Source organism: Trichechus manatus, unplaced genomic scaffold (assembly GCF_000243295.1).
Source record: "Trichechus manatus latirostris isolate Lorelei unplaced genomic scaffold, TriManLat1.0 scaffold00009, whole genome shotgun sequence".
In the NCBI taxonomy this organism is placed as follows: Eukaryota; Metazoa; Chordata; class Mammalia; order Sirenia; family Trichechidae; genus Trichechus; species Trichechus manatus.
In genome coordinates this window covers 4,608,025-4,619,477 of record NW_004443945.1, presented here as the reverse complement: position 1 = coordinate 4,619,477, position 11,453 = coordinate 4,608,025, and the positions used below count along the sequence as shown (strand labels likewise).

The following is an 11,453-nucleotide window of genomic DNA, read 5'->3' as shown; positions in this document are numbered from 1 at the left end:
TATCAAAAAAATAATTCACCATGACCAAGTGGGATTCATACCAGGTATGCAGGGATGGTTCAACATTAGAAAAACAATCAATGAACGCCATCACATAAATAAAACAAAAGACAAGACCACATGTTCTTATCAATTAATTGATGCAGAAAAGGCATTTTGACAAAGTCCAATACTTATTCATGATAAAAATTCTCAGCAAAATAGGAATAGAAGGGAAATTCCTTAACATAATAAAGGAATTTATACAAAGCCAACGGCCAATATCATCCTAAATGGAGAGAGTCTGAAAGTACTCCCCTTGAGAATGGAACCAGACAAGAATGCCCTTTCTTTATCACCAGTCTTATTCAACATTGTGCTGGAAGTCCTAGCCAGAGTAATTAGGCTAGAAAAAGAAATAAAGGGCAACCAAATTGGTAAGGAAGAAGTAAAAGTATCTCTATTTGCAGATGATATGATCTTATACACAGAAAACCCCAAAGAATCCACAAGAAAACTACTGGAACTAATAGAAGATTTCAGCAAAGCTTCAGGATACAAGATAAACATATAAAAATCAGTTGGATTCCTCTATACCAACAAAAAGAACTTCCAAACAGGAAATCATCAAATCAATACCATTTACAATAGTCCCCAAGAAGATAAAATACTTAGGAATATATCTAACCAGAGATGTGAAAGATCTATAAAAAGAAAACTATAAGACACTACTGTAAGAAACCAAGAGAGACCTACATATGTGGAAAAACATACCTTGCTCATGGATAGAAGACTCAACATTGTGAAAATGTCAACTCTACCTAAAGCGATCTACAGACATAATGCAATCCTGATCCAAATTCCAATGGCATTTTTTTTAATGAGGTGGAGAAACAAGTCACCAACCTCATATTGAAAGGGAAGAGGCCCTGGATGAATAAAGCATTACTCAGGAAGAACAAAGTGGGAGGCCTCACACTTCCTGATTTTAGAAGCTATCATACTGCCACGGTAGTTAAAACAGCCTGGTACTGGTATGACAACAGATATATAGACCAATGGAACAGAATTGAGAATCCAGGCATAAATTCATCCACCTATGAGCAGCTTTATTAGACAAAGGCCGACAGTCCATTAACTGGGGAAAAGACAGTCTCTTTAACAAATGGTACTGGCATAACTGGATATCTGTCTGCACAAAAATGAAACAAGACCCATACCTCACACCATGCACAAAAACTAACTCAAAATGGATCAAAGATCTAAATACAAAATCAAAAACGATAAAGATCATGGAAGAAAAAACAGGGACAATGCTAGAAGCCCTAATACATGGCATAAACAGGATACAAAACATCACTAACAATGCAAAAACACCAGAAGAGAAACTAGATAACTGGGAACTCCTAAAAATCAAACACTTATGCTCATCAAAAGACTTCACTACAACAGTAGAAAGACAACCTACAGACTGCGAAAAAAGTTTTGGCTACGACAAATCCAATTAGCATCTAATCTCTAAAATCTACAAGATACTGTAAAACTTCAACAGAAAGTCAAATAACCCAATTAAAAAATGGACAAAGGATATGAACAGGCACTTCACCAAAGAAGACATTCAGGCGGTTAACAGATACATGAGGAAATGCTCACAATCATTAGCCATCAGAGAAATGCAAATCAAGACTACAATGAGATACCATGTCACCCCAACAAGGCTAGCATTAATCCAAAAACCACAAAGTAATAAATGCTGGAGAGGTTGTGGAGTGACGGGAACACTTATACACTGCTGGTAGGAATGTAAAATCGTACAACCACTGGAAATTGATTCGGCGCTTCCTTAAAAAACTAAAAATAGAAATACCATACAATCCAGCAATCCCACTCCTTAGAATATACCCTAGAGAAATAAGAGTCATCATACAAATAGATTTATGCACACCCATGTTCACTGCAGCACTGTTCACAATAGCAAAAAGATGGAAACAACCTAGGTGCCCATCAACGGATGAATGGATAAACAAATTATGGTATATTCACACAATGGAATACTATGCAATTATAAAGAACGATCATGAATCTGCTAAATATCTCATAACATGGATGAATCTGGAAGGCATTATGCTGAGTGAAATTAGTCAGTCACAGAAGGACAAATATTGCATGCGACCACTATTACAAGAACTCAAGAAATGGTTTAAACACAGAAGAAAACATTCTTTGATGGTTACAAGAGTGGGGAGGGGAGGGGAAAGGTATTCACTAACTAAATAGTAGACAAGAGTTATCTTAGGTGAAGCGAAGGACAACACACACTACAGGGGAAGTCAACACAAACTGGACTAAACAAAAAGCTAAGAAGTTTCCTGAACACAACCAAACACTTCAAGGGACAGAGTAGCAGGGGCGGGGGCCTAGGGACCATGGTTTCAGGGGACATCTAGGTCAACTTGCATAACAAAGTTTATTAAGAAAATGTTCTGCATCCCACTTTCTTGAGTTGTGTCTGGGATCTTAAAAGCTAGTTAGCGGCCATCTAAGATGAATCAATTGGTCCCAACCCACCTGGAGCAAAGGAGAATGAAAAACACCAAAGACGCAAGGAAAATATTAGCCTAGAGACAGAAAGGGCCACATAAACCAGAGACTTCATCACCCTGAGACCAGAAGAACTAGATGGTGCCCAGCTACCAACAATGACCATCCTGAAACGGAACACAACAGAGCCCCTGATGGAGCAGGAAAAACGTAGGGTGCAGAACTCAAATTCTAGTAAAAATACTAGACTTAATGGTCTAAGACTGGAGGGACCCTGGAAGACATGGCCCCCAGACTCTCCGTTAGCCGAGAACCGAAACCATTCCCGAAGACAACTCTTCAGACAAAGATTAGACTGGACTATGGGATATAAAATGACACTCGTGAAGAGAGTGCTTCTTAGCTCAAGTAGATACATGAGACTAAATGGGCAGCTCCTGTCCGGAGGTGAGATGAAAAGGCAAAAAGGGACAGGAGCTGGTTGAACAGACACGGGAAATCCGGGGTGGAAAGGAGGAGTGTGCTGTCACATTATAGGGAGAGCAGCTCATAGTAATGTATGTACACATTTTTGTATGAGAAACTACAACTATAAACTTTCACTTAAAGCACAATAAAAAAATTAATAAACAATGTTTCATAAAGAAAAAAGAAACAGGAAAATGTTAATTGCAAAATCTAACTGGTAGGTTCACAAGTGTATAATCCCTTTGCTGTATATTGGCAATTTTTCACAATATTTTGGAAGAAAGACAAAAATATATAAGAAGAGATTTGCTTAAAAAAGTAAGGGGCTGGTCAGTTTTGCCATCCCACTAGGCTTAAAGTGAGGCAATCCCAGAGTTGAGGAGAACCTCAGTACCATCAAGAAGAGCTAGGAGCAGAGTGTGTCCTTTGGACCTGGGGTCCCTGCACTGAGAACCTCTTAGACCCAGGAGACAGAGAAAGAGCTGTAACACTGAAGATGGCACAAGATGGCAGCAGCATGGGACCAGCAGGCTAGGCTCACTGACCTATGGAGCGAGAGAGCTTCGGGCAGGAGGCTTCCTGGCTGAGTGGGGTGCCCCTGGGCACTTAATCAGCAGAGCTAAAGATCTTTGTAACACTTGCCTGAGCAAGGCAGAGGCCAGGTCGAGAACCAAGGGCTGAGAGAGAGGCCTGCCTGCAGGCACAGCCGAAAAGAACCTGTCCTGATCAAAGAACTGCATCTTAAGTCATTCCTGTTACTTCCAAGTTGATCTTGATCAGAATTGTAACCTGTTATTTCCCTAATACACCCCCTAATCATGAGTATGGTCTGTAAATTCTGTGTGGCCACTGCAACGAATTATCGAACCCCACACAGACGTAGAGTGCCGTGGGAGGGATGGCTAGTGTCAGAACTGGTAAAAAGGTTGGAGAACGGACATATAGTCTGACTTCCATCTCACAGAAATCAGCTTTGGGCTGATGCTGATGTTGATTCTCCTCTCTCCACCTAAAGTTAGAGGCGGTCTGATGTGCCATCATTTTTACAGTAGTTGAAAGAAAATGATCAATCCTTGTATGTGTATGGTGCCTTAGAGTTTTCAAAATGCTTTCACACAGATTATTTTAAGTGATTCTCACCAAAACCCAGGTGTTCTAGCCCCATTTTATGCTTCAGAAAACTTAGGATCAGAATTTGCCAAATAACAAGCACAGTCAGTACCTGATGGAGCTGGACCTAGAACCCATGGCTTCTGGCTCCTCCTTTTCCTCTATTCTTTCAACCACACCTCACTGGAACTCCAAACACTGGAACGCCAAAAACTGGAAGACAACACAGAAACTGCTGATGTGCCACCAACCCTTTGAGTTGTCCCATGAGCAGTGAGAGGAGCTGAAGTGACTGCTGAACTCACAAGTAAGACATGAGAGGGAGACACACCCAGACGGTAAAAGAACGAATTCAACAGACTAGAAGGTATATTTCCAACCCATACATAAGAAAAGCACTGTCAAGCTCCACGAAATTCTTTGAGGCCATCTTCAAACGGGGAAATTTTGTGACATCCTTCCTGTTGTTGTCAATGGACAAACTGCATATGATGCCTGTAGCTAAGGAACTGCAATACAAAACTTATCAAAACAGCTCTTTGACATGATACTCCACACTCTTCTTACCAAACAGAGCAGTACACAAAGAGGGGACCCAGGAACACTGCTCAACCCTAACACGGCCAAAATTAGAGGCAAAAGCTTTACTAATCGCCCCACAGGTTAATCACTGCCTTCAGGGTATATTTTGGCTTTATGTTTAAACACATACAACACACCTCAACAATTTTTGTTAAGTTTAAACAAAGTGAGATAGACCACGGAACATGAATAAAATTCCTTTAAGCCTTAGAGACTAATGTGTTTATCCAAATATTTACTAAGTTCGACAAGCACGTTGGGAAGTGTAACAAAACTAGGACACAGTCCTTGCCCTCAAGCAGTTTATAATCCAGCAGCAGGCTCAAGATAGAAATTGTAGGCCTACAAGGGCTACAGGCGAAGTTTTGAAAAACAGGAAAAAAAAAAAAAAGAGCACAAGCCAGCTCAAGTAAGGTGTCAGCTGGGCCTTGAAGAATTGTGGGAGGATGCGTACAATGCAAAACTGGAGTTGGGGGCACTCCAGGCAAAGGTCAACAGAACTGGCTCCTGGGTAGCTCCTGGGTAAGGCTGCCTGTAGACTGAGCAGGAGGAAGGGGAAGGGGAAAGAACTCCTGACGGATGCCCTGCCGACTCATTTCAGAGAGCAGAAGACAGATTGGAGGGTGTAACAGGATGGCTGACTTCTGGAGCTAAGTAGGAAAGGCCGAAGATGGCTGTGACTTCCACAAACGGGAATCTAAAGTCAAGCTGCAACCCATTTCCCCAGATAGAAGTCAAGACTTAGCAAAATTTTGATAATGCAGATTCAAAATGCCTGCTTAAAAATCCAAGCGACCTGCCACATATGTGGCTAATAGAAGGCCAGCGAATGAGAGATGTAACGGAGATGAAGTGATTAACAGAGAGCAGGCTTTCAGCAACTCAGGGGAAAAGAGACAGGAACAATGGGTTTGAATCCCAGCTTATTTCCATGACCTTGGCCCATTTCTAACCTTTGCTGCCTTATCTGCAAAAGGGAAATGATAACCAGCCACTTCACAGGGTTGTGAGGATTAAATGAGATGACATTTCTAAGGGTGTTTAGCACTGTGCCTGCAAGATAGGAGGCTTCCAAGAAATGGTGGGTATTAATAGAAATAGTCTGCACTTAAATCTCAGAGTCTATCACCTCCTACCTGCCTCACTATACTGAGATTCCAGACTGAAGCTGGTGACCTTGAATGAGACATGGGGCTTACTCATACCTTAAGTAACTTCTCCCTGTTTTTTGAGGTTTTTTTGTTTTATTAACTTTTTAAAACATTCTGTCCTCTAAAGCATTTTAGGTTGTTCTGAGATGTCTGCCTCACCCTGTGGACTCACGTCACGAACCTTCCCCTATTTAAGGGAAGACCTGATCCAAATGGGCAAGCCATCCATGGGAAAACTAGTGTCAGAAGCCACTTCACAGGGAAGGTCTGTGGCAGAAGAGACCACAGGCCCCTTCACAACCCTCACTTCAGCAAGGAGTTAAGGCCGGCCTGGAGCAGGCCTGAACTGGTAGAGTTGTGACATTTATTAACATGTATCTTAAGGACTACACTTAAAGTTATGGCCGTAATATTAATCACTGAAAAACATATAACACAAAGTATTTTATGTTATAATAGGAATTCAAGAAAAAATAAGATATATCTTTATAGCTATGCCTGGCAAGATGATAGGAGCCATGGCAGTGCAGTGGTTAAGGCGCTCAACTGCTAACCAAAAGGTCAGCAGTTCAAACCCACCAGACACTCCGTGGGAGAAGGATATGAAAGTCTGCTTCCACAAAGATTTACAGCCTTGGAAACCCTACGGGGCAGTTCTACTCTGTCCCATCAGGGTCACTGTGAGTTGGAATCAACTCGACGGCAGTGGGTTTTTTTGGCATTGGCAATATCATAAGAGTCTATATACTGAATGGCATAAAAACACAATAATGGAGAATTCATGACCTCTGAGCTCCAGAAATAAGTCATAGTCGCTTATTATAGGAGCAGAAAGTTTGGTCTCATTTTCTCAACTACACTTTCAAAGGGAAACTTCCAGTAATTCCATATAATCTACCAAAGGCCAATGACCCCTAGTGGGAAAAAAAATCAGTGGGAGGGTCGCATACAAAGAGAATTTTGTTTTAATTTAGGGAAATATAAAAATTCAATTACTCCATTTTGTAAATTAAGGACACAACAAATTTCATTCCATAGCTAAGAAACACTAAGAAACCACTAAACTTTGGTTGACTAGGATAGCTAGTTTGGCCAGTTTTGTGGAGGAAGAGTGGGCTGGCAGGAAAAAGCAAGGAGGAAGAGGAAAGAGAATGTGGTGAAAAATAAAACTGGATGAGGAAAAGAGAATGAGAAAAGCAAAAAGGAAGAGAGACAAAACGGAGAGCAAGGCTGAGAGGATTCTGAACACCGAGCGCTGTAAATACTAACAGAGGTTAATGTGTAGCTACACTATCACCTGTGTGTACTGCCCACCCAGCTGCACTAATCCTTAAATCTTTATAGGGAAATCCACTCTGCTCACCAGGGTGGAAATAAATTATCCCCTGGGTACAAATGTTCTGAAGGAGCAATAACAGAGAGTGCCACAAAACCAAATCCAAATTCTACAGTCTCTAGTTAAAACTGGTTTCTATTTCTCCTTTATATCAGATGAATTTTCCATTTCTACAGCGTGATTCACACAATTCTCCATTCAATAAACTTTCATGGAAGGCATACTGTGTGCAAGGCCTGGGGGATATACAAAAAACAAACAAACAAAAACAAACCCGTTGCCGTCCAATTGATTCTGACTCATAATGACCCTATAGAACAGAGTAGAACTGTTCCATAGGGTTTCCAAGAGCGGCTGGTGGATTTGAACTGCCTATCTCTTGGTTAGCAGCCTAGCTCTTAACCACTGTGCCACCAGGGTTCCCTGGAGGATATAGCAGTGAACAAAACCATCGTGACTGCTACCCTCACAGAGCTGATTAGTGAGACATGAGGGGGTGGGGGTAGCATCAATTTTTCCCAGTTAGATGGGTGTTTACAAAACAGGAGGGAGGGTGAGCGTAGTGTCTCCTCTGATACTCTTTCCCCCACACTCAAATCTTTCAAGGACAGCTCAAGTCCTAGCTAAGGAAAGGGAAAATGGAGTAAACCCAAAGACTAACCAGAAAATACTGAAATGTTGCAGTTAAAGCTCATACTGATTAAAAACAAAACAAAACTGTAAGTGTTCAAACTGAACACAGCATTCATTATCTGTAACCAAGTAGTCCATAACTCCTGAAATGAATAAACAGCCAGAATATTTTTAGTAATACTTAAATAAGTTCATAAAGACAAACCAGCCTAATTATTACAAGATCCTAAATTACCTTTGGAATCATTAAGAAGCAAATTACATTTACTGAGTTTTACTGTTAAGTGTATTTCTTGTACTATGAATATTGGTATCTCATGTAAAGGATGATTTCTTAACATGTGGCCTGCCTAAAATATACCTCAATAAAAGCACTCCATAATCAAACAAATTTGGGGACTGCTGCAGACACTAAATACCACTTGGAGATTCAGTGTATTTTAGGAAATTAAGTTCTCTGACAGGTCCTGTTTAAAGAAACTTGTTCAGCTTGGTTCAAACCAGCATTTCCCAAAGTTATTTGACCATGGAACTCTTTTTTCATTTAATACTTATGAACAATCCATAACTGGCTTCATAGAACACAGTGTAGGAAAAGCTATAGTGTAGGGCACACACTGCTTAATTATCTGAAATGCAATTAATTATCTCTCTCTCAACTATTCTTGATGAACTGATATTCACTACAGGAAAACAAATACTGCCCCCAATGGATTTCTTATTGAAATTTTCTTGTTGAAATTCATTCAAGGGTATGCTAACTTATTGCAGTTTTAAGAAATACTTTTCAACAAACTAAAATTGGATCCTGAAATAAAGGAACTCTAATTATATAATTTAATTGTTAAATTGCTAGACGTTTCTCATTTTCTTCCCTCATCATACATTTTTAAATTTCCAGAGTATATTTAATATTTTAAATTACTTTTAAAAGATTCATTCCCTTAAAGAAAAAAAACTGAACTCAAAGAAAAATGCAGTTCTACTATGACACGCATGGGGTTGCCTGAGTCGGAATTGCCTTGAAGGCAACTGACAAGAACAACATTACATTACTTGATAGGCCTAACTGCAAATATCTGTAACTGAGACGTCGCCTCAACACCTATAGTTAGTGAATAAAAAACATGGTACTATTATTTCTGTGGTTGTGCTGCTACTTATTTACAATTTGACTCCTCTGGAAATACAAGTTTGTATTTTAAAACCTATATTGGAGGTTTTATGGAACCAAATCCCAAATAACTGAAAAAGTTTCATCATTCACAGTTAACAATCAAAACTAAATTCAACAAACATTTATTTAGCACCTACTATATGCATGCTGACTCAAAGTGACCCTACAGGTTTATGTATAAGTCAGAATCAACTCCAGGGCAACGTGTTTAGTTTTTCAGGGGGTGGTTTTATATGCATGCCAAGGAGCCCTGATGGTGCAGTGGTTAAGCTCTGGGCTGCTAACGGAATGGTAGGTGGTTGAAATCCACAAGCCGCCCTGCGGGAGAAAGATGTGACAGTCCACTTCTGTAAAGATTACAGCCTTGGAAACCCTGTGGGGCAGTTCGCCTCTGTCCTACAGGGTCGCTATGAGTCCGAACTGACTTGACGGCAGTGGGTTTGGTTTTTTGGTTTTATATGCATGCCACTGGATCAGGCACGGTAAATATGAATGTGTATCTCCTGGGCCCCAAATCAAGACAATGGTCTGACAGTGGGACAGAATACTGGAAGGGACTCTTTCAGGGACCTAAAGGCACTGTGGATAATAAAAGAGCAAGTTCCTGCCCTCATGATGCTTACTAGTCTAACTAGGTGAATTTCTGGACACACACACCTCCACACAAGCCGATAGGACAGTTTCGACACACGGGCCTTTTTCTAAAATGACTACTTTAATGACCTGAAAGTTTAATATTAGTTAATGCAAAATAATCAACATTAGGTTTGGGTCAAAACGTGAAAGCTGTCAAAGTTTTCACTTTCATCTTCTACAACTGTGTAATGATTTTCTTTTAATGCCAGTTAGTAGGTTTAACGGATAAGCATTACACTGATATTAAAAGCAACTTAGGTTAATAATCTGAAACCATTACAAACTTCTTCAAATAATCTATAGGAGAAGAAATCCAACTTCTGATCATCAGAACAAAGTGGAATTTTCACTTGGGGTGAATGGGGCTTGGGAGGGGTGGGTAAATCACTTCAACTATGTTATGCAACACTGAAAAAGGCTTTTCACTTTCATACAGAAAAAATACCATATTGACTGCCAGAAATATAAGACAGAAAGTGGACCAAACTATCCCTCAAACTTGGCAGTCCTCAGTAAACAAGAAAATCAAGGCAATTTTGCAAATGACTCTTTTAAAAAGATGCAGTAATGAGAGATGTGATATTCAACAATCTGCTACCACGGGCATCGGAATCCTCCCTCCCCCCATTTTAATGGAACGTAAAACTACAAATGAATCCCCGCTCTAAAATTTCAAATCCGAGAATTGAAAAGCCGCTGCCGTCACGAACATTTTTTTCCTTTTTATTTTTTAAATTCTTTCCTTTAGAAAATCTTAAAGACTAATCCCAGAAACTCTGAGAAAACAACGCAATGCACGGTAGAGAAGACTCGCAGTTTTTTAAAAAGGGGGAGATCACACATATCCCACTGAGACTGCTTAATAAAACATTAACTTTGTTCTGCTAAATGCTTCAAAAATCGGCGTGGCTGATAGTATTTTCTAATTACACGTGCTCTGAATACAATATTTATGCTAATAAACGAGAGCCTCAGAATACATGTGCAATGAAGCAAAACTGATGTTCCAGATTACATTTTAATAGTCCCAAAGAAAACGGAAAACTGCAACTGCATGTGCAAAGCTGACAAGGAAAACAAAACAGAGTGGTAGGGTCTAGTGCCCCCAGCTTCACAGGGCCAGCTGCCCTTCCCTTTCTATCACAGGAGCCAAAAGAACAAAGTTCACAGTGATTTCACGTTTCAGTGGGGCGCCAGAATATCCTGGGGGTTCGTCCGTTACACCCGCTCTTTGGGTGGGAATTGATTCGAGGGCCTCTGTCACTTTCAGAGCCGGTCTGGCTTCTCAAGCCGTCCGATAAGTTCCAGGAACCGACGCCGCGGCTCCGAGGGTGCCCTAATCGTAACCCTATTAATCCCTATCGCACGGATCGAGGCTACTTCCCCTATAAACGGTGCCCGAGCCGGGTGGGTGGCTGGCATAAAATCATCCAAAGCAGGGCGACAGGGCACCGCGGTCCCGGAGGGCCCCAGTGGAAAGTTGCCGCCCGATCGGGCCGAGTTTCGCCGTGGACGACGGCCCAGGAACCCCCCGCCTGCCCGGCGTCGCTTACCTTTTTGCCGCTGCCGCCGCGAGGCTCGGGCTCCGCGAGGCCGGAGACGCGGACCCGGGTCGAGGGGACGGTCTTCTGGCCAGGCCGGTGGCGAGACCCCTTGGACCCGCTGGGCGGCAGTGGCCGCGCCGCGGGTCCCGGCGTGTCCTCGGCCTCTTTGCTGCCGTGGTGCACCGACCGGCTGTCGGAAACGTGGATGCTTGGGGTGCAGCCCATGCTGGCGGCGGCGCCGCGGACACGCTGGCGGGCAGCCGCGATTCGGTCAGCAAACGGCCCGCCCGACGCCT

At 41.8% G+C, this 11,453-nt stretch overlaps 1 protein-coding gene across 2 annotated transcripts in view; it reads right to left on the bottom strand.

Annotated features, from left to right (window-relative positions):
- Positions 1-11,433, bottom strand: part of PDE8A (phosphodiesterase 8A) — a 166,612-nt gene extending 155,179 nt beyond the window's left edge. For both annotated transcript variants that reach the window (XM_004370662.2, XM_023725970.1), the window contains exon 1: positions 11,167-11,433. In XM_004370662.2, the coding sequence (XP_004370719.2) occupies positions 11,167-11,382 (216 nt within the window). In that variant the 5' untranslated portion in view covers positions 11,383-11,433. The remainder of the gene's footprint in view (positions 1-11,166) is intronic.
- Between the last annotated feature and the right edge of the window lie 20 nt (positions 11,434-11,453).